This window comes from Odocoileus virginianus, chromosome 2, assembly GCF_023699985.2.
Source record: "Odocoileus virginianus isolate 20LAN1187 ecotype Illinois chromosome 2, Ovbor_1.2, whole genome shotgun sequence".
In the NCBI taxonomy this organism is placed as follows: domain Eukaryota; kingdom Metazoa; phylum Chordata; class Mammalia; order Artiodactyla; family Cervidae; genus Odocoileus; species Odocoileus virginianus.
In genome coordinates this window covers 64,801,282-64,825,134 of record NC_069675.1, presented here as the reverse complement: position 1 = coordinate 64,825,134, position 23,853 = coordinate 64,801,282, and the positions used below count along the sequence as shown (strand labels likewise).

The following is a 23,853-nucleotide window of genomic DNA, read 5'->3' as shown; positions in this document are numbered from 1 at the left end:
CTGAAAGATAAATGGAGCCAAGGTTTGAAATTAGTATTTCACAAAAGAAATATACATGGCTAATACATTCTAAAAACATACATCTTCCTTAGAAGCTAAACAAAACCAAATACCATTATTTTAACCATCAGACTGGAAGCTTAAAAAAAGAAAAAACACTCAATATTGGTACACGTATACAAAACAGGAATGCTCATACTTTACTGGTGATGCTTAGGTATTAGCCTTCTAACCACACATGTATCAAAAGCCTAAGCATGCACATCAAGGGTAAAGCATGCACCTTTCTCTCACCCAGCAATGCCACCTCCAAGAACTAAACAGGAGCAAATAAGGCAACAAGTACAAAAAGATACATGCAACAGGGATACTACTTCATGGGTGTTGTGTTTTGCTTTTTTTCCCCTTACTCCTAAATAATCTACTCATAGCTTTAATTATAACAGCAAATCTTGGAAGGGAAGCCAATGTTCACCAATAAAAGATTAGTTAATGAATTACAGTATAAACAAGTAGCCACTAAAACCTAAGTTTCCAAAGAATTTATAAGAGCATTTAACAAATGTTCACACTACATGGGAGAAAAAGGATCAGCAAAGAAAGCAGCATCCGATCTCTTTGGCTAGGGGCAAGAAATAAACACCCATAGGAGCCTGGAAATATAAATACCAAAATGTTAACATTCTGGGGGTAGATTATAGGTGATTTTTGGTTTTTCCCCCTACCTTCTGATTTCTCCCAAGGTGTTTTTTATTTAGATGAGAATACCAGACCACCTGACCTGCCTCTTGAGAAACCTGTATGCAGGTCAGGAAGCAACCGTTAGAACTAGATATGGAACAACAGACTGGTTCCAAATCGGAAAAGGAGTATGTCAAGGCTGTATATTGTCATCCTGCTTATTTAACTTATATGCAGAGTACATCACGAGAAACACTGGGCTGGAAGAAGCACAAGCTGGAATCAAGAGTGCCGGGAGAAATATCAATAACCTCAGATATGCAGATGACACCACCCTTATGGCAGAAAGTGAAGAACTAAAGAGCCTCTTGATGAAAGTGAAAGAGGAGAGTGAAAAAGTTTGCTTAAAGCTCAGCATTCAGAAAACTAAGATCATGGCATCCGCTCCCATCACTTCGTGGCGAATAGATGGGTAAATAGTGGAAATAGTGGCTGACTTTATTTTTGGGGGCCCCAAAATCACTGCAGATGGTGATTGCAGCCATGAAATTAAAAGACGCTTACTCCTTGGAAGGAAAGTTATGACCAACCTAGACAGCATATGAAAAAGCAGACATTACTTTGTCAACAAAGGTCCATCTAGTCAAGGTTATGGTTTTTCCAGTGGTCATGTATGGATGTGAGAGTTGGACTATAAAGAAGGCTGAGCATCGACAAATTGATGCTTTTGAACTGTGGTGTAGAAGACTCTTGAGAGTCCCTTGGACTGCTAGGATATCCAACCAGTCCATCCTAAAGGAGATCAGTCCTGGTTGTTCACTGGAAGGACTGATGTTGAAGCTGAAATTTCAATACTTTGGCCACCTGATGCGAAGAGCTGACTCATTTGAAAAGACCTTGATGTTGGGAAAGATTGAGGGCAGGAGGAGAAGGGGACGACAGAGGATGAGATGGTTGGCTCGCATCACCAACTCAATGGACGTGAGTTTGGGTAAATTTCGGGAGTTGGTGATAGGGAGGCCTGGCGTGCTGCGGTCCATAGGGTCGCAAAGAGTCAGACACGACTGAGTGACTGAACTGAACTGAATAAGCATGTATTGCTTTTCAACTGGGGAAATATGGTATTGGGGCAGGGGGCAAAAAACACAGAAGACACAAAAAATCCAGTTATATTTTTTTTCAATATTCTAATTTTTAAACCTATGAAGAATCATGATATCTAAATCTATGTATGAAAAAAGAAAATGTGTAGGGAGATTCTTTTTTTCTAGTTATAAAAATGTCAAATACGAAAGGGTAGAAATTATTGCTTTATTTGAGAAACTTACTTCCAAATCACTTTTATGTATTTTAAAAAGTCATAAAGAACATCCAAGAGAAAAACATATACAGTTTCCATAGGAATAAGGACAAAAAAATGGGGTTGATGACTGCCCCAAATGATATTTCCTAAAGGAAAAAAATGTAATATTTAACTTTTTTTCTTGAGGCAGGGTAAGTGAACTACACACATCATAAATAAAATTTTCTTACTTTACAAGGAGGAAGGACTGTGATCCTGTTTTTGATGCATATTAAATACAAAAATCCACTGTTCTTAAGATGAGGGAAAAAACATCATTCTTCAACAATTCAGCTCATGCAATGAAATCCAAAGGTCTGTTGAATCCACCTTTTCGATTCATGTACTGCCTACGATGAGAAAATTTATTTATTAAAAAAATTGTGGGTTTGTTTTATAAAAGAAATAATCATATGCTTCAGAAGTTAAAACTATAAACTATTTCTAAAATGGCAACATCTAGGGCAATAAGTATTCAAAGTCAAAATCTAAACAAAAGTATGGAAATATATTTCAGTATTATTTGGGAAGATTCTACAGACTTAAAAAAAAATCAATTGAAAATCCATATTTAAGTAACACTAAACAACTACCAAGTTTAAGGAAAACAGAGAAGAGTTTCAAATGGGTACCTATCAAGCAAATCTGATTACACACTGTACTAGTTTTCCCCATAAGACCTTATTTGAAGGTAATTTTACAGTGGATTGTTGATTCTAGTATTTTAACTCACAGCAGTCTCAAATCACATTATTCATATTCCTAAATTAACTGAAGTATTAGTCTAAATTAACTGAAGTGATAAATGTAGAGAAAAAGACAATGTTTGAAGATGTCTTGACTTTCCTGATCAAGGGCTGAGATTTCAAGTATGGATTGGTTTGTTTTGTGGTGTTAATAAAATATGCCTATACTTAACAGAAAGGTATTTATAGTTGAAATCCTTACATAATCAATTTAGATAGATAATTCAGGAGGAATCTATTTTAAAACCTATAATTTTAATGAAATTAAAGTCTAAAGACTTGAGATTATGCTATTTTGAAGGAAGAACTACTTATAATCTAAAATATTTAAGCCAACTAACCTTTCTCTGTAATAGTTTCTGGTTCACAGGTAAATTTAAAATTATTTTAACATACAACAATATAAACAAGGAAGATTAAATCAAGGAAAAATATGGAAACCTCACTAAAGTAAGGGATTGTATAGAAAACAGCTACATTTCCTACAAACATGATTATCCTGAAACCAATTCTTTCCCGAGCATATAATTAAATTAATATAATTTAATAATATAATTATAATATAATATTCAAACGTAATAATGGCAGCTCTACATACCTATACTTTCTCTTCTGAGACACATTTATGGCATAGGCGTTTACAGAGCCATCCACCTTTTTCCCCTGGAGAAAAGCAAGAAACAAAAACCAAAACACAGACACAAACAAACAACACACAAGAGAAAGAATATAGTTAATGACTTGATCAAAGAGCTGGATTCCACAGACCTCTTTAATGGCAAGATTTCATTTAAGCATGACGTAGTCCAATGACTGAAAGAATTTTCAGATCCTGATGATATCCCAGGAACTTCCAAGTGTTATAACTCTGTTCACATTTTTAGTCACATATAAGCAAATACCAATATTCAAACCAACAAACACTCATATGTATTATGTGCAAGGCATGCAGGGAAAGTAGGTAGCAGAGCCTCACCTTTTCTGGTCAGAGCATTCTTCAAAACCAAATATAAGTTATGGGTATCTCCTCTAGAAAAATTCATAGTCACAAAAATTTAACTTATGACCTGAACTGATGGGATTCTCAAATCAGTCACCATTCGTATATAATCCCATTTCTTGCATAGGCTTTGAAATTTTGATTTTTAAATCAAGAATCAGGGTAACAGGTACTAATGTTGTATCACTTGTATCTCAGACTTTCTTTTTCATTAATTCCTTTATGGGTCTTCTGATTCAGCAAAATGAACTCACCACTTTCTGTTCCTCATGCCTAAACTGCCTTCTTAACTCCCATCCAATCTTCAACCGTCTGGTTCTTGTGCATTCTTCAAGGCCCACGTCAAATGATCCAGCTGCTAGGAAGAGCTCTCATCTCTAACTCCCACAGAATGTTAACTGTGCTTTCCTAACAATTCCCTCATTTTCTACCCTCCATTTATCATGATGTCTAATCATGATGGTAACATCTACAGGATCACCATGTGTAACATCACACTGTTGTTGTTTAGTCACTAAGTCACATCCGACCCTTTGCAACCCCATGGACTATAGTCTGCCAGGTTCCTTTGTCCACAGGATTTCCCAGGCAAGCATACTGGAGTGGGTTGCCATTTCCTTCTCCAGGGGATCTGCCCCACCCAGGGATCAAACTCAAGTCTCCTGCATTTAGCAGGCTGATTCTTTACCACTGAGGCACCAGGAAAGTCCATTAATCTTTTTTACTAAGTTCAATTACTGAAGGCTAACTGATTTTTGAAAATTATTTGTAGAGTTGTATATTTTCAGCTCTTTTTTTTTTTTTAGCTCTCTTTTCATGTTGGAATAGAAAATTTGTCCATAAATAAACAAAACCAACTTTGAAATTTTTTAGAATGTTAAAATAGAAGGGAAAATAAGTGACTAATTTGGCATTTGAAGAGGTTCCACCATAGAATGATGATGAAATATTACAAGATACACATTACTAAAAAATACAAATGAGCTGAGAAACTATAACTGACAGTCCTGAAGCCAACTGCGTATGAATTAACATCCTTGTCGATGTCATTAAAAAAAAAACTGACATCATTTGTTCTTGTGGTATTCCATAGTTTTTATGGAATCTGTAAATTCTCACCTAATTTTTCCTTTATAAACAACCATCTTCAGCACAGACTACATTTAGAAGTAATGGCTCCATCTTTACATCTGATTCTCAAGAATTCTAAACATAATGTCAGGCAATAGTAAAACCAAAAAAACCCACAAAAAACCAGGAATTCTAATAAGGTCCTTCACTATTCTTCTAAAAACAGTGAAATTTAGTTGTCTCATTTTGAAAATATTTTTATTCATCCAATATACGTATTAATAAACCAGTTTACTTACAAAACCCTCATTGGAATAGCAAACAAGGAACTGGTATAGTCAAGAAAAAAACCTGATAGAGAAATTGCATTAAATTTTAAAATGGGGTTCACATAACCATTTGTGAGAATCAAAAAGCTCAGTCTTAATTTTCTCACCTCAAAACAGTCATGCCTCTGGTACTCCTCTTAGGCCACACACTGTCATTTAAAAAATACATGGGAATCCTACAGAATAACATTAGTTATATGCTCTTAGAGCATCTGCGATTACCCCACTCCATTCATGACATAATGGAACACAAGATTAGGGGAAGTGGATTACTTTTGACACCCCTCCTCAGAGACTGCAACTTCTACTTGCAAAATGAAAAGGACTTAAAATTCTATAAAGAAAGTTTTAAAAATATATTTTCTCTCCACACACACTCTCCTTGTCTATTCTTAATAGCTTCCTCTCTCTCTCCTCCCTTCTCTCTTCATTCAATTTCCTCTCTCCCTCCATCTCCCCTTTGCTCTATTTCTCTCTACCCCACCTCCCACTCCACAACCCTTTGCTCTTTTGCCTCCCCACCTCCTTATTCTTCTCAATATGATGGTCAGGGCTAGAGAGCATTCAAATTCCTGTCAATCCCTCTTTTTGAGTTATGAGATATGTATGCAGCTTGCAACGCTATCTTTATCTGGCAGCTGCTTTTCATTCTGTTTCATAGCACTTCCCTTTCCTACAATCCTTTCTTTGGTTAACCCTATCAGCCTGACACCTCAGAGTCATCACTGACTACTCACCTCCATTCCCACCACCACTAACTCTTGCTTCTGAATTGTTCTCAGTATTCCAGCCTCTCTCCTCAAGTCAGACCTTCATCATCTTTCACTGCATGACTGGGCAGTTCTCCCAGTCTTTTGTTTGTCCTCCATGAGGTCTCAGGTCATCTTTCTAAACATACATATATTCTGTTGCTCCCTTGCTTAAAAACCATTGCTTCCTCTCATCACCAAAATAATCAACTTATATTCCTCAGTATGGCTAAGGATATCAGCCTTCCGTGATTTGCCTCCTACCTCTATTTCTAGCCCCATCTATAGTCACCAGCCCATCAACACCCTTTCTCTAGTCACTGAATTTGAACCTCCTCTAATACTCTATGCTGCTTCACGCTGACAGGGCATCTCTGTGAGCTTTTCCCTCTACTTCAAATGATCTTCCTCCTCTTCTTTGTCTGATCACCTCTACTGGCCCTTTAAGATCTAATTCAAATATCCCAAGCAAATACTCCCTAAATTTCAATGGCAGCCCACAACTTCCTTTGCTTTCAAATCCCTTCACACAAATAGTTACTGTCTTCTAACAGAATAAACTTGTTATCATTGGAAGAAATTACAAGTGATAGTAAAAGAATATTGAAAAATGGGGCAGATCAATTCACATTAAGAATACTTGACTGGCTACATGTTTTACTTACTTTTGTGGAGTCAAAGGAGGCAAATCCCATTAACTTCATCATTTCTATTTCTTCCTCTGTTTTGCCCTCTAAGTCTTCCTCTACAAAAATAAGTGATACATTTTAAACTAATTTTATACATAAAAAAGAGAACTGGCAATAAATTAATAGCTGTTCCACTTTACCAGCAGAGAATATACTAAACAATTAGCTAAAGACTTGAATTTAATGAAAAATCCCTCAAACTGGATAGAAGATAACTTAAGGTGCAAGGAAGAAGTGTGGTCTCCATCCTCCATTGTAAGAGACTGCTTAAAAGGATATGCTTGGCATCTTTAGGAAGGACCACCTTCAACATCAGACAGTGAAGATACTTCCAAAATAGAATATGTTCATGTTTTTAACTGTCCTTCCTGTATCAAGAGCACCAAATAACTAGTAATTAGGGTACAATTAAAACAAAATCTCAAAACCATATGCAGTGGAACAGTGTGTGTGTGCACTCAGTCGTGTCTGATTCTTTCACAATGGCATGGACTGTAGCCCGCCAGGCTCCTCTGTCCATGGGAGTTTTCAGGCAAGAAGAGCAGAGTGGGTTGCTTTTCCTCCTCCAAGGGATCTTCCCAAGCCAAGGACTGAACGTGTGTCTCCTGCACTGCAGGCAGATTCTTTACTACTGAGCCACTGGGGGAGCCCCTAATGAATACTGTCAAAAACTTAAAGAGCTAAGTGTTCAAAAATTATACTTAATTTTATAATTGAATTTCTAAACAAGGCTGTCCATTTCCTACAGTTATTTATCTAATATTACCAGTTATCTGACGTTCTTTGCTCTTTGTTTCTTTTGTTTCTTTCTTCTCCTCATCTCTTCTTTCTTTCAGTCGAGAAGGGGAAGGAGATGTGGATCTATGTCGTCTTGGAGATCTAATATTTAATAAGGAAAGATGTCAGAAACAGAGACATACCTGGTGACTTGTGTTGACGAGCACAGATAAACATGAGTGCATGAAAGGTAAAGGCTGAACAAAAGCCGGATTCCAGAGAAAGGAATTTGTTCCCCAAAGCAGAATGAGGAAGAAAGTTCTGCCTAGGCCCTGACTATTAACAAAAAATTATTTATTGTTTAATTATCAGTTACACTCAGTATAGCTAGGCTAAAAACGTTTTTGTAAGGCAGAAAAAAGAAAACCAAAAGTGTTTGATGGTTATTAAGAATCAGAGTCCACTTCTAAGATTCTTCCAAGATCTCACACTCTTGATTATATGGTTGACTAAACTATTATCACCAAAAGTTTATAAAAAAATAAGACTATAATATACAAAACGCTTATTTCTTACTCCTGCTAAGTGCTTTTCATGTATGACTTCTCATTTACTCCTCAAGGCAACTCTACCATGTGGATTGTTATCAACCCCATTTTACCAATGGGAATGTTAGGTTTAGAATAAAGTGGGATAAAGTTCCGCTGATGTCATGAAACCGCAAGTCCCTTTGGTAACAACAAAGTCAAGGGCAGCGACTGCGCAGCTGTGGTAAAACTTCTGCTCCGCTGCACTTACCTGGAACGCCTTCTGTGTGGGGAGCGAGAGCGGCTTCTTCTCCGATCTCGCTCCCGGGACCGGGACCTTTCTCGGCGCCTGCGTTCTCTTTCCCGGGACGTGGACCGAGACCGCCTACGCTCTAATAAAAACACAAAATTGCAGAGTCGAAAATTACTTCAAACATCTACTGGATGCTGAGCCGGCCAACAGTAATATAATGCAAGCCATTTCTAGATGTCACATTTAAAAAGTAAAAAAAGACACATGAGATTAATTTTAACAGTATAGATTTAACCAAAACCACCACCATTTCAACATGCATTTTATATATATATATATATTATATATATATAAACATATTCTTTTTATCCGCACTAATCAAGGAAAACCGGTGTGTTCGACACTTAAACAGCAGTTCTCAATTCGGATTGAGAACTTGTCAAGTGCTCAATAGTCCTCTGTGGTTCGAGGGCTCATTTAACGTTTAAGATAAACCCTGATTAGCTGAAGGTAACAGAAACCAACGAGGGGGCAGAATCGAGGTTCTATGTGAAATCTTCCCCTCTCACTGCCCCCTTTAGGGGGCTGGGGCCAGAAGTCATTAACAGGTGAGCACCCTGAACGCAAACTCCTAAACGTCGATTTCCCTACTGTAAACTGGGGAGGAAACCCTGAGCACTCAAGAACCTGGCGGCAGCACATGCTGAGCGTTACGGAGTGTGGCATCCATTCTCATGTTAGCTTTTAAAAGGTAATATTTACCCTAGATGTCTAATTACGGGAATTCGGACGCAGGAGGGCTGGATGACTTGCACTCGGTCACCCAGAAACTGGAGGAACCATGGCCTGACTCTAAATTCCCAAGCCACAAGTACAACAAAAGTTATTACAGGAAGCTGACAAAGAGTCTGCCAAACCCCAGTTGGGTAAAAGACTGCCTTCAAACCGGAGGGCTGAAGCGTGTAGGGCCCAGGTCTTCGTTCCCAACAGACCACCTCTCTTCTCCGTAGAAGAGAAGGTTCCCCCCTGTCCGCGGCCCTTAGACTGGGAACCAACGTGAAAACGAATCTCCACCCGAGCCCCAGACCCTCAGAGTCTCTTCTACACTCACCCCTCCGTGGGGAGCGGCTGCGGCTGCGACCCATTTGGAATCCTCCAGTACAAGTCGACCCGGAAACGGCTGTGCAACAACTTCCGGGAGGGCCGGGAACCGAGCTTTCACCGCCGACTGGGAAACGTCCAAACGACTCGCCAGGGTTCCGGCTTCTAAAGAAGAGAGGCTGCCCCAACCTGATACCGCCTCATCCGAGCCCAGAGGTTCCGTCGAGAACAGAGTTGTCATCTCTGCTCCTCCAACCCCTTTCCTGGTGGCTTCACTATCTTCTCTCCCGTCTTTCGAGGTGGGCATTAGAATGTGCTTTGTTGTTGTTTAGTCGCTTAGTCGTGTCCCACTCTTGCGACCTCACGGACTGTGGCCCTTCAGGTTCCTCTGTCCATGGAATTCTCCAGGCAAGAATACTGGAGTGGGTTGCCAGTTCCTCCTCCAGGGGATCTTCCCGACCCACGGATGAAATCCTGTCTCTTGCATTGGCAGACGGGTTCTTTATCACTGACCACCAGGGAAGCCTCTGCTCCCTGTTATTCTAGAAATATAAGGAAAAAGCCATATATAAACCACCCTAACACAGTTCTCACCCCCGCCCCGCCCCCATTATTCTTTCCGACTATCTTGACCATAGGCAAAAAATAATTCATATCAAACCAATCTAAACTTACCATATGCAAAGTTTTAAGTCCATACGGGGATGCAGTAGGGCGGGTCAGGAGGCAGAGGGAGCAAGGGGAAAAAAAGCATGGCTGAGAGCTTTTGTTGAGTTTTGTTGGAGGGAATAGCAGAGGCTGGGAAGCAGGCTAAGCAGGTTCTCTAAGACTGATCAGCGGGCCTTGAGATTTAAGGGCTGTCCAGAGCTGTTGGTACCTGGCCCTGGGATCTGTGGCAGAGGAATAATGCCTTGACTTGTGAGCTTGATAAAGGAGGTGATAGGAGAGTAGGGGCTTCCCACTGGCTGGCTTACATACTAAAGTCAGACTCATAAGGGGACTCATTTGCTATCTCGCAGAACTAGCTAGTCCTGGGAAGGGCAGTCTTGGCAAGGCCCCAGATGTCAAAACACCAGAAAATGTAAGCAATTAAAAAGGCATGATTAATACAATTATTCACAAAAACATTTATTGCACACCTAGTACCAGAGGATTAAAAAAAATTTTTTTAACTTTTAAAATTTTTGGTTGCGCTGGGTCTTTGTTGCTGTACACGGGCCTTCTCTAGTTGCAGCCAGCAGGAGCTACTCTCTAGTTGAGGTGTGCGGACTTTTCAGTGCTGTGGCTTCTCTTGTTGCAGAGCACAGGCTCTAGGCTTTCGGGCTTCAGTAGTTGCAGCAGGCAGGCTCAGTGCTTGTGGCACACGGGCTTAGTTGTTACACAGCACGTAGAATCTTCCTGGATCAGGGATCGAATCCATGTTGCCTGCATTGGCAGGTTGATTACTATCCACTGTATCACCAGGGAAGTCTTGTACCAGAGGATTAATCAATGAAAAAAGCAAGTCTGTTCTTGAGTGCTTGCAGTCCACTGAGGGATACAAACAAGTAAACAGTATCAAGATGCACCAGAGGGGCAGAACAAGATACTAGGAGTTCACATGAAGTGGATACCTACCTTGTTTCAGGGGAAGGGTTCTCAAGGAATGTGTCCAGGAGGAAATAATGTCTAAATGAGACCTTAAGGATGAGTAGAAATTAGCCAGGTCAAGTGGGGTGACTTTTGTGGTGGGGACAGGGAAAGATTGTCCAGGCAGAGGAGACTGCATGTGCCAGGGCAAGAGGTAAGGGAGCAGATGGGCTAAAAGTAGAGACCTACGGAGCAAGGAGTGAACGTGTGAAGGCCAGACTGGAAGCCTTGTAGGCTGTGGTCAAGTTACCCTGATGTAAAAGCAACAGAGAGCTGTTTGTTCAAGGGCTTTGAGGACTGGAGGGACTCACATTTGAGTTTATTTAGAGTACATGCTGGGTAACGTGGAGACTTGACTGGGAGGTGGGGGTGCAAAACACCTGAGGAGGAAGGTACAGTGGTCTAGGTTGGAAACTCCAGTGACCTACACTAGAGTGGTTATCCGTAGGTAAGGTGAAAGTGGCTGAATTTGAGAATTGGTAAAACTGGAAAAGCTTGATTCTTAGATGTCTGCATGAGAGTTCGAAGATTCAAGGATGGCATCCAGGTTTCTGGCTTGTCAAACTGGGTAGATGGTAACATCATTTGCTAAGATAAGTCATATAAGTTTTGAGTGAAGGCTATATATCTTGACCTAATTTGAGGAGCCATTCTGAACACCCAAAAGGAGATGCCAACTAGATGTGTATCTGGAGTTTGGAAGAGAGCTCTCGGCTGCAACCACACAGAAAAGGAATCATCAGAATACAGATGTTCATTTGAAGCCATGAGAGTGCATGAAACCACTCAGGGAGGCTGAGAGAGAAGGGCCTGGAGACAGCTAGAAGAACCCCAAAAGGAGACTAAGGGGTAGCCAGAGAAACAGCAGGAGTGTCATCAGGTAAGTTTTAAGAGAAGCCTGCTGTTTTAAGAACAAAGTGGTAAAATGTTAAAATGAAAAATAAAAAAAAATAAAAAACAAAACACCAAACCTTACCCACATCTAACCTAAAGGATTTAGCAACAGAGTCTTTGTTCACTCAGTTTTATAGAGTTGTGAATGACTTTTACAGTGAAGAGAGAATTTGTATACCCCCCCCCCCCCCTTTAGGTCTGTGTTGCTTTTGAGATATTAGTTCCTCCACCAGGGATTGAACCCAGGTCCACCACTGGACCACCATGGGGTTCCTTGCATAACCCTCTTGAGAAGTTTGTCTTGTGCAGGGCAAAATATGGACTTTCAGAAGAATCGCAAACTCTGTGGCTGGGAGGAAACTACTGTGACTTTTTTCTTTTAATGTAGTTAATGGATTTAGGTTCAAATTACTTGAAGTTATGATTCAACACATCATTCTAGGTGATTGATAAGTTATCTACCATTTGCAGTCTTATTATCCTTTTCTGTTCTTTACATGGGTTCATCTTTAGGGGAATATAACTCCTGACAGTTTCAACGTTAACAGTCCAATATTCTAGAGCACCTCTGTTCCATAGAACTTTTTGCAATGATGAACAGACTCTATATTTGCACTGTCCAATACAGTAGCCACTAGTTACTTGTGGTTAACTAAGCACTTGGAATGTGTCTAGTGTGACTGAAGAAGTAAATTTTAAATTCTATTTATTTTTAATTAGCTTAGATAGCCACAGTGACCCTATTTTTACATCTGATGTTGAAATTTACTTATTAGTGATGGCAATCAATCCTCTTTAAAGACTTTGAAATGTGATAAAATGTTGGCTACTAAATGCTTGGTAAAAAACCAATGACTACCACTAATCATTTAATTTTGCCTACCTTGCTAAAAGTTTCAAGCCAAATTGATTTTTTGAAAAAGAAAGATATATATCTCTAGTAATTTAGCATGGAACTCTAGAATATTTCCTCTTAAGGACCTCTTCTTTACTGATAGCCAAGTAAAAATAATTATTAGTTGGCTTAATCTTGTTTTTTAGCCCTTGCAGCTTAAAAGAAGACCTGGCAAAGGTTATAAGGCAAAAGGTGACCAACACAAAAATCTGCATATATATTAGTTCATATAAGACTTCAGCTGACCCTTAATACTTTATTAAAAATATTCCAATTAAAAATAATGAAAAGTATGCAAAGTATTTGGTAAGAAAACAAAAACAGATCTTACTGTCAGTGTGAAGTACTAGCTGAAAATTACCGGTTTCTCCAGTGAGAATACAACTTACTTATGACTGAAGAAATAATTATTTTGTTTGTAAGCAATTTGGCTAGGAAACAAACAAGGGGCAGGAACCATATATAATTCCAATTTGATTAATTCATACAAGTGAAATGAAATAATTTTACTAATATACTCAAGCTTTAATTATCTTTACTCCCAAGATTTGTAAAAATTCAGTTATTTAAATAATTTGACTTAAATTTATGTAAGGGTAAGGAATCTCTGATGTTACAATAAGACAGGAAAAAAACAAAAGCATCTCATGAAAGAGATATAGCCAAATACAAAAACAAGAAATGTAGTCTCTTTATACAGCCAAATTATTGTATTAAAACCATTCAAACTACAGTTCTAGGGGTGGAGATAGGGAAGGCATTTAAAAGTTTCCTTTAAATTCACCATGAGGATCAATTTTGAAAGGACAAAAGTGATTTATGAATCTCTGGACATATCGCTAGGGAATAAAAACTAGCAATTAGTTCTAAAAGTTAAATCTAACTAGAAAAAAATCAAACTTGGAAAAAAAATTCTGGTTTCAACTGAGTTATTTTTTTGGTTCATTTTATATGTTATTTATTCTTTCTCCAAATGGGTATTTATTTGTACAGATACACAAAAGTAATTCCCATTTTTCTTAAAACATACTAAAAATATATATTAACCACAAAAAGTACTCACTTTGACTGGAAAGATGATGAGCATGGCTATTTTCAAAATAGCAGTAAATCCAAGAACTGAACATATATAAATCATGAAAAATGTACATCTCATTTTTGACAAAAATAAGTTCTATTTATACATTAATGCTTTATTATCAGCTTCTATATGATATCCTCCGACCTTATTTACATTTACTATGAGATTTCTAATATTATGTGTAACTCAAAGGCACTCAATTCGGAGATTATAAAGTCCTGAGCTTAAGTAGGAAATAGGATTCCCAACTGAAATTTGAAAATAAATAATTCAAAGATCACAGAATATGAAAATGTTTAAAGTATAATATTTGGTACATAAATAATCTGTGACCTAATGATAAAGTTGTACAGAACATCAAAGAAAAGACCATTAAAGGCAAAGGAATATCCTCAGAATAAAACTAATTTTCTTCCCCTATTCAAGATCATTTGAAAGTCTGAAGCTGATTTTTTTCTTGTTAAAATTCTAGGAAAGCAAAATAAAAAAGCATGAAAATGCTTAAGTTAAATAAAAGTTCCTCAGCTTAGTCTTCAAAACCATGAAAAAAAATTTAATGATTAATAACATATAAAGACTGGAAGAATATCTGACTAGTAGGAGGAATCATAAAGAGCAGTTGAAAAAAAATTAAGGACAGCTTTAAATACACCAATTGAAAGAGCACTTATAATTGGCCAGATTATTCCTTTAGCATTCTTTTAGTCAAATAAAAATGAAACTAACAGACGGATTATTGAGGTTCACTAACATTAAGTAGGATCAAAGTTCAAGCTGAAAACTGACTCTATGGTTGCAGAGGAATGTGAAATTTTCCTATAGCAATTTTCTACTGATGCTAAATTAAAAAGCATGAGTTGATATCTTTATTAGCAAATGGTTTGACAGATATTCTCTTGGCTTTAAAATGCTTTTCCATATATGCATAGAAATGTAATGAGGATAAGAATAGTCTTCTGTATTATCTGTACAGTTCGTAAGGCCTTTGTCATTGTTAGTCACCTTAGATGTGAATATCTGCAGGGCCATTAAATTAAAGCTGGCCAAAAAGTTTTCAAAGTGCTACTGTTTCCAACTGGTGAGATCTTCAGTTTTCTGGATTTTCTGGATGATGACTATTTTCAGTTCTTTTTTCTGGCGATATATACAGGAAGTTACAGCAGATATATAAAGGGAAGATCAGAAGCCTGCTGTCCAAGTTCATCACTACTTGTTCCTATAAAACAAATTTGTTACTTTAATGATAATAGTAGTATTATAAAAATAAAACAGAGAACAAAACTGTTGAAACGAGTGAACTAAAGGTTAGTATGGTGGTTAAAAGTTTGCATCTGGAATCTGACAGTCACTATTCAAATCTCAAGAATCCACCCACTAGCTTTGTGACCTCGGGCAAGTCACTGACTTTATCAACTGCAGCTTCCTCACTGTAAAAGGGGAGAATAACCACTCCATAGGATTATGCTAGGATTAAATGAGACAGTGCACATAGAGGGCTCAGCAAAGCCAGCTATATATTAAGTAACCAATAACCGTAGTTATTTTCATTACTGGAAAATTTCTATCAAGTACCTACATATTTTATGAACAGATACAGCCCAGAAATACAGAGACTTCTCATTTGGCTTCTATGTCTGATGGTCTTTATGTACAGCAAATACTTGATATGAGTCATTAATAATGACTTGGGGGGTTGTCACTGTCACCAATAAGCATGGCTCCTTCCCACTCTTGTCTAAGATATCCCACCATCTCTAATGCAAACAAGTTATTTGTCTCTTGGAACCTAAAATACATTACCATGTAAAATCAATTTCAAGTTCAGTTATATCAATATACATGAGAGCAACTTGAGATTCTAGAGCCAGGAGTTGATACTACACCTGAGAGCTACAAACGGAACCCTCACTCACTCATGCTACAGATCTCTGGAATCATTTACCAGCAGGTTTTTGTGGAAAGAATAAATCCTTAGAGTATAAGCAGTAGCCCTGAAATGGGAACTCCTCTATTTTTTCAATAGTTGGATATATTCTCTGAACTAATATGCATTTGTTTCATCTTTATACATTCTAAAGAATATACTTTTTAAAGAAAGAATTAAAAAAATATTTGACTGTTCTGGGTCTTTGTTTGTGTGTGTGGACTTTCTCTAGTTGTGGTGAGTGGAGGCTACTCCTCATTGTAGTATATAGGCTCTAGGAGAGCAGTCTTCAGTAGTTGCAGCTCAGAGGCTCAGCAGTTGCGGCTCACAGGCTCTAGAGTATGGGCTCAGTAGGTGTGGTACACGGGCTTAATTATCTGCGGCACACGGAATCTTCCCGGACCAGGGATCACACCCATGTCCCCCCCTGCACTGGCAGGCAGATTCTTATCCACTGTACCACCAAGGAAGTCCCCGAAGAATATACTTTTAAAATACTGTTTAAAAATAAAATAAAGTACTGTTTAAATATAGAATTTTATATTATTTACTGAAGCATGTGTTCCTATAGAGGGACTAAAACTGGAACATTTGAGTGACAGACAAAGGCTCAACTAGATACAGCTTCTGTGTTGGAGCAGCAAGATAAATTTGGATAAAGAAGGTAGGGAACAGAAATGTTACACACACACACACACACACACACACACACACACACACACACTATAGTCTCCAAAATGGGCAAAGTGATATTTTGTTGTTTAGGTGAACAAAATGGATATGATGACAAGTCAGATGAGGCATCACCTGGGCTGACGGTGCAAACACGGTTGGCAGAGAGCAAGCATGTCAAACAAAGCACAGTTGACCTTCAGATGCTTAAGTCACCCTGGACTAGTCAACATCTGTAGCAATAACCTGAGTCAAGGCAGATTTACCAAGTCTATTGAGGACAAAGCCTTTGATAATGTGTGTATCTGATGATAAAAGCAAGATTCTCTACCCACAACTCTTAAGAAAATTAGCATTCTGGTATCTAAATATAGTTAAGGTTGGTGGGGGAAAGTATGTCAAAGACCCAATTCTGGGGAAAGAGAGCCATGCAGTTATCACTTGGGAGCTGAATGGACATACCAACTTCTGACTATTACACTGTACTAATCCCCATTTCCCATCCATTAGACACCTAACTCTTGCTTTGTTAAAACCTTTAACGCTGCCCGATGGCTCAGTTTATATCCATATGTGCACCTTTATCTTTAGAAAAGCTCCATTTTCCTTCTTCCACTATGGCATGGAAGCAGTGAAGTTCACACATCACAGCATCAGACATACTGGTGGTATCTTCCTAGTTTTCATCTGTTTCCAGACTCTTTTATTTCTATCTTTTCTGCTTCTCTGAGGCTCATGTTATTTATTTCTACTATAGATCTATTATTTATAAATTCCAGAATCCTTAAGTCCAACTCCTTACTAGAAGAAATCTTCACTTAGACATAAAGCAACTCAAGTGTAAATCATCAGCTACTGAATACTACCTACTGTTTCCATTCTTTTTGGGCCATCAGTACTGTCATGCTTGCAACTGGTTTTGATTCCCGATCCTAGTTCTTAAATACCTCACACCAGGTTACTTTTTTTGCCCACACCTTAAATACCAATGTTTCTTAGGTTTCCATCCTGTCATATTGTCAACATAATTTCCTGTAGGTTGTCTGATCCAATCATTATTCCTAGCCCAGGCACTGCTGATAAAACTCTAGACCCACTTATCTACCAGTGTACCAATTTTTACCTCAGTGCCCTCAAATCAAATATGCTTTAAACGGAATTCATCATCTCTTTACCCCCAAGTCATGTTCATTTTCCTTCCTATAATTCAAATATAAGGGAAAAAAGTTGCCCAAGTCAGAAAGCCAGGTACTATCTCTGACTGCCTTCTTCCTCACCCTCACACACACTTAAGCATCAAATTCTACCAAGTGCACACCTTAATTTTAAGAACCCATCAACATCTCCTCACCCCATTACTATCCTCCTTAAGTTAAGGTTCTCGTTTCTGATCTGGGTTACAGCAAGAGCATTTTTTTTTAAATTGGATATTGGTTTCTTTATTTTTTAAAAGGGTCTTTACTGAGGTATAAACATACAAGTTACATAAAATATACAGTAAGTTCTACTATATGTATATACACTTGAAAAACCAGCATACTCAAGATAACAGACATATCCATCACCCTCAAAGTGTCCTTAGGTTCCTGATGCTTCCTCCCCACTCTGGAAACCAACTGCCTGCTTCTGTTCCATAGTCTGCCTTTTCTAGAGTCTTAAATAAAAAGAATCATACGGAATGTACTCTTTTTTTTGTCTCACTTCTTGCATTTAGCCTAATTATTTCATCCATGTTATTGTGTGTACCAATAATTCATGCCTTTTTTACTGCTGATAATTTGCATTATAGCAATAGTTTGTAACCTGTCTTCCTGCCATTATCATGCCTCTAAGCTCAAAATGGATTATAAAGACCTAAATGTAAGATCAGAAACCATAAAACTCTTAGAGGAAAACACTGGCAGAACATTGTATAAAACATAAACTCACAGCAAAGTCCTCTATGACTCACTTCCCAGAGTAATGGAAATAAAAAACAAGTGAGACCTAATTAAACTTAAAAGTTTTTGCAAGGCAAAGGAAACTACATAAAGAAACTGGGAAGACAATCTTCAGAATGGAAGAAAATAATAGCAAATGAAAAAATTGACAAAGGATTAATTTCCAAAATATACAAGGAGCTCATAAAACTGAACACCAGAAAAACAAACAACCCAATCAAAAAGTGGGCGAAAGACCTACTAAACAGACATTTCTCCAAAGAAGACATACAGATGGCTAATAAACACATGAAAAGATGCTCAACATCACTCATTGCTGCTGCTGCTGCTAAGTCACTTCAGTCGTGTCCGATTCTGTGTGATCCCATAGACGGCAGCCCACCAGGCTCCCCCCTCCCTGGGATTCTCCAGGCAAAAACATGAGTGGGTTGCCATTTCCTTCTCCAATGTGTGAAAGTGAAAAGTGAAAGTGAAGTCGCTCAGTCATGTCCGACTCTTAGCGACCCCATGGACCGCAGCCTACCAGGCTCCTCCATCCATGGGATTTTCCAGGCAAGAGTACTGGAGTGGGGTGCCATTGCCTTCTCCGACATCACTCATTAGAGAAATGCAAATCAAAACTACAATTAGTTATCACCTCACACTGGTTAGAATGGCCAACATCAAACAATAAATACTAGAGAGGGTGTGGAGAAAAGGGAACCCTTTCGCACTGTTGGTGGGAATATAAACTGATACAGCCACGATGGAAGACAGTATGGAGATTCCTCAAAAAACTAGGAGTAGAACTACCATATGAACCAGCAATCCCACTACTTGGCATATATCCTGAGGAAATGAAAACTGAAAAAGGCACATATACCTCAATGTTACTGAAGCACTATATATGATAGCTAGGACATGAAAGCAACCTAGATGTCCATCATCAGATGAATGGATAAAGAAACCGTGGTACATACATACAATGGAATATTACTCAGCCATAAAAGGAATGCATTTGAGTCAGTTCTAAAATGAGGTGGATGAACCTAGAGCCTATTATACAGAGTGGAGGAAGTCAGAAAGAGAAATATCATGTATTACCCCATATATATGGAGAAAGATGGTACTGAGGAACCTATTTACAGGGCAACAATGGAGATGCAGACTTATGGACACGGGCAGCAGTGGAGGAAGGAGAGGGTGGGACAAATGGAGAGACTAACATGGGAGCATATACACTACCATGTGTAAAATAGACAGCCAATGGAAATTAGCTATGTGACTCAGGGAACTCAAACCAGGACTCTGTAACAACCTAGAGGGGTGGGAGGTGGGAGGGAGGTTAGAGAGGGAGAAGACACGCATACCTATGGCTGACTCATCTTGATGTACGGCAGAGGCCAACACAATATTGTGAAGCAATTTTCCTTCAATTAAAAATAAGTTAAAAAAAAAACTACCAGACCAAAAAAAAATGATGTTGCCATACATTTATTGACAAGAAAAGCTACATACAACTAAGTGGAAAAAAAGCAGGTTACAAAGTAGTTTAACTGTAAGATAAAATTCTGGAAAAAGAATATAGGAGATGAAAAAAGTGTCATCTCTCAGTGAACCATGTATGATTTTTTTTCCTGTTTATTTTTATTTTCTATAACAAACTTCCATAAGCTACATAAAATACATATATGCAACTCCCATAGCTCTCTACAGATCTCAGGAAAAAGTCCAAACTCAATCCATAGCCCATCATGCCCTGCTCTACTCCTGATCTCATCCTCTTTCAAACCTCTCAGTTCCCTGAAGGACCCATATGCTCCCTGGGCTCCATCTGAGGACTGGTTCAGGTATCCATTCACTTTTCAACTTGTCCAGAAGAGGCTTTCCTGAGCTGTCCCGAACCACTCCCCAACACCAGAGTAAAGGTTAGAGATATCTCCCTCAATGTCACACTCTTTGAGCCCACCTCTCTTGTGCTACTCAGCTTTATAACACAAGTTTCTCTTCATTTCCTCCACTCCTAGCATAAAACTAGCATGTAACAGGGACACAAATGTTTGTTGAATGAACAAATCAAGGAACACTAGGAATACAACTATCTTGGCCTGGTGATTTTTAATTAAGTCTCTGGCTGCTTTGGGCCATGACAGTGTTTTTTTACGGAAGTTCTAAGTTGAAGGTAAAGACAGACAATGTTCATGCAGCTCCAGAGGGTAAGAGAGAGACCAGTAGAGAAATTCAGTGGAGGCTGATTTGAATTTATTATGTATCTACCTTGTCATTTACTACCTCACATGACAGAATCAGTTTTTCATCCTTAAGAGTTCCAAAGTAGTTGAAGACCCTCCTTAAGAATGCTATTAAAGAAGTTCTCATACAAGGCAGGGAGGTCAGAACTATCACTTCCAAGGCTGCTCCATGCAGTGCTAAATTCTGATATTCTATGACAGGCTCTTCAGTCTGATGAAAACTGCTAACTTCTTTGTATGTGTGTTTTGCTTTTTATTTTCTATTTTTTTCTTTCAAAACTGCTAACTTCTAATAATTTATGTAAACTATAGGCTCCAAAACCTTTATAAACACAGTATGTCCTTTGAAATGATGGTTAGCTTTACTAGAAACAAACTTCCTTGATTTTTAACAGCACTCATTTTATTTTTTGAAACTGGTTTACTTTTGCATCATGATGTTTTGAAACTTATACATGTATGTTATTGAAACAAATGGTCTTAGAGATAATTTTAGGAACACTGTAGATGTCTGTCATTTTAGAAACCCGCTGTGCTAGCAGATTAGGTTCTCTTAATATCTAGGATCTATGGAAACTTAGCAGATTGTTTTTAAGGTATCTGTTATTAATGTATAAATAAATGCAATAATGAACACAATGGAGAAAACAATTAAGAGTCATAACTTTTTGAAGATCATGTTCAAGATGAATAATTATTTCCGTACTGTCAACTTTTCCCTGCTCCTCAAATCAAATTGTATTTCCTTCTTTTTTGTCTTAGTTACACTTCTGCTAGAATGGTGTAAATCTGAATGAGTGAACACGGCACTTCCATCTTTAATTTCAAAAAACTCTCAAACCAATCTTTAAATCAAATATTAAAATCTTCTTATGAATTTTCAAAAAGGAGTCAAAAGACAAATACTACAATAAAAAATTAACAGAAAAATAATCAGACATACCTGGTCCTTTTCAAGTGTAAGTATTTGATAGCCAGTTGTTCTACTGCATATTAGTTTTCCACTGCTATCAAAAGAGGCCAAACGTAATCTAGAATAAAAACACACGAACAACAAAAAAAAAAAATGATTTTTTAAAGTGCAGATTAAATAAGCCATACTTTAATTTCTACTTTTTTCTTCCATATTCTTTTACTTTATTTTTAAATTTTTATTTACTTACTCTCTAGAAGTCTTTTATCTGGTAATACTTTGCAAAGTCTTTTCAAACTATAAACTGATTCCGTTTATATTTTTAAGCTTGTGCTATTATGTATATCTGGGATATAAAAATAATTTATGTTATGCCTTTTTAATTGTGATAAAATATACATAAAACTTACCATTTTAACCAAGTTTAAGTGTATAGTTCTTAACACCGAACACATTTCACACTGTTCCGTTGTAGTCAATACCATCATCCATCCAGAACATTTACTTCTTCCCCAAATGAAACTCTGTACCCAGTTACATGAATTTCCCAGTTCTACCTCAGCCCCTGACAATCACCATCCTATTTTCTGTCTCTATAAACTCGTCTACTCTATGTACCTCATGTAAGTGGAATCATACAGTGTATGAACTTTTGTAACTGGCTTATTTCACTTAGCATAGTGTCTTCAAGGTTCATGTTACAGCACATGTCAAAATTTCCCTCCACTGTAAGGCTGAATAATATTCTGTTTTAAGTATATACTATGTTTTATCTGTCCACCTGTTGACACTTGGGTTGCATCCACCTTTTGACTATTGTGAATAATGTTGCTATGTATACAAATATGTTTGAGTCCTTGGTTTCAATTCTCTGGGGGTAAATAACCAGAAGAGGAATCGCTGGGTGATATGGTAATTCTATGTTTAATTTTTTGAGGAAATGCCATACCATTTTCCACAGAGTTTGCATCATTTTAACATTCCTAAACTTCTCCACATCTTCACCAACACTTTTGTTTTTGATATTAGCCATCCTAACAGGTATGAGGTGATGTCTCACTATGGTTTTGATCTGCATTTTCCTAATGATTAGTGATGCTGAGCATCTTTTCATGTGCTTACTGGTCATTTGTACATTTTCTTTGGAGAAGTATTTATTTAAGTTCTTTGTCCATTTTTGAATCAGTTTTTTGTTGTTGTGGAATTTAGATCTCTTTGTATTCTGGATATTAATTCATCAGATATATGGTTAGCAAATATTTTTTTCCTATTCCACGGGTTACCTTTTCACTTTGTTAAGTGTCCTTTGGCACATGATTTAATTTTGATAAGTTCAACTTTTTTTTTGGTTATTGTTGCCTGTGTTTTGGTATCATATTGAAGAAATCACTGTCAAATTTAGTATCAAAAAGCTTTCTTCCTGTTTTCTTTCAAGAGTTATTTTATTGTTTTGGCTCGTATGTTTAGGTCTTTGATTCACTTTGAGTTAATTTTTGTGTATGGTGTAACATAAATATGACTTCCCAGGTGGCACAGTGGTAAAGACTCTGCCTGCCAATGCAGGAGTTAAGAGTTTGATCCTTGATATGGGAAGATCGCCTAGAGAAGAAAATGGCAACCCACTCCAGTATTCTTGCCTGGAAAATTCCACAGACAGAGGAGACTTGCCAGCTACAATCTGTGGGGCCACAAAGAGTCGGACATGTCTGAGCATACACACACATAACGTAAATATGAATCCAGGACTTTTAAATAATCTGTTCAATAAGCTATTTTCCAATTTGTCAGCATCCTCTACAGAAAAATATTGCCAGCTCAACTATTAGGCAAAGTTGGACATCTGAAATCCTATAGAAAGTTAAGGATAATATGAGACATGTTTTCTTATAAAAGTACCTTGTTGTATTTCCAGTTTGGACCTTTTAAGATTAGCAGCAAGGAAATAGCTTTAAGCCCAGTATCAAGCCTATACCATTTATATTTTAGCACATTCTTTCTTCCTGATATATTAGATCTAGGTTTTATACTTTAGATTATTAATACACTTTACAGGAATGGAGCTTTATCATTTCCTTCCCGTTTCATTGTATATTGTATCTTACCAAAGTTCTACCACTGTTGGTAATAAATTATGGTTTTATTTCATTTTTATAGTTCTTCTGGAGTGAGGAAGAGTGGGGTGGGAAAACTTCATCCTACCTAAATGCTATGCTCCTTCGAGGCTGTAAACTGACAGATCCACTACATGGCTGATTCAGTGTATTGCGTTTGAAAATGATGTATCGATTGGTGTAAGTTACAAGCAGGTCGAAGCCGAAGTTAAAACCTGTCCACCGCCAGCAGTACTGAAATACAAAGGAGAAAGATTAACTTCAGTTTATCATACTAGCAAGTCAAAAATTAAAAGATCAAAATGTCTTTTCTTTTTTAAATTCATTTCAAATATTCCTCTATCATGGTTTCCTAATT

The 23,853-nt window shown here is 37.7% G+C and overlaps 2 protein-coding genes and 1 long non-coding RNA gene across 4 annotated transcripts in view; 1 reads left to right on the top strand and 2 right to left on the bottom strand.

Moving 5' to 3' along the window:
* Positions 1 to 1,978: 1,978 nt before the first annotated feature.
* SNRNP27 (small nuclear ribonucleoprotein U4/U6.U5 subunit 27) lies at positions 1,979 to 9,322 on the bottom strand. The gene is made up of 6 exons (XM_020877834.2): positions 9,216 to 9,322; positions 8,123 to 8,243; positions 7,374 to 7,486; positions 6,584 to 6,663; positions 3,368 to 3,432; positions 1,979 to 2,373 (listed from the first exon to the last, which is right to left on the bottom strand). Exons 1-6 carry the CDS (start codon positions 9,247 to 9,249, stop codon positions 2,319 to 2,321), a joined length of 468 nt encoding a protein of 155 aa, XP_020733493.1. The 5' UTR covers positions 9,250 to 9,322; the 3' UTR covers positions 1,979 to 2,318.
* Positions 9,323 to 9,401: 79 nt separating this feature from the next.
* On the top strand, positions 9,402 to 23,802 carry LOC139039516 (uncharacterized). 2 transcript variants are annotated; one of them, XR_011492826.1, is made up of 2 exons: positions 9,402 to 9,504; positions 23,539 to 23,802. It is a non-coding gene; the product is annotated as an uncharacterized lncRNA (long non-coding RNA). The 2 variants fall into 2 exon arrangements; XR_011492825.1 differs by lacking the exon at positions 23,539 to 23,802 and adding an exon at positions 11,479 to 12,281.
* Positions 14,548 to 23,853, bottom strand: part of GMCL1 (germ cell-less 1, spermatogenesis associated) — a 51,458-nt gene continuing 42,152 nt past the window's right edge. Inside the window, exons 12-14 of the mRNA XM_070480609.1 lie at positions 23,584 to 23,729; positions 21,415 to 21,502; positions 14,548 to 14,920 (exon numbers count right to left, since the gene is read on the bottom strand). Coding sequence (XP_070336710.1) covers positions 14,792 to 14,920; positions 21,415 to 21,502; positions 23,584 to 23,729 — 363 coding nt within the window. The 3' untranslated portion in view covers positions 14,548 to 14,791. The remainder of the gene's footprint in view (positions 14,921 to 21,414; positions 21,503 to 23,583; positions 23,730 to 23,853) is intronic.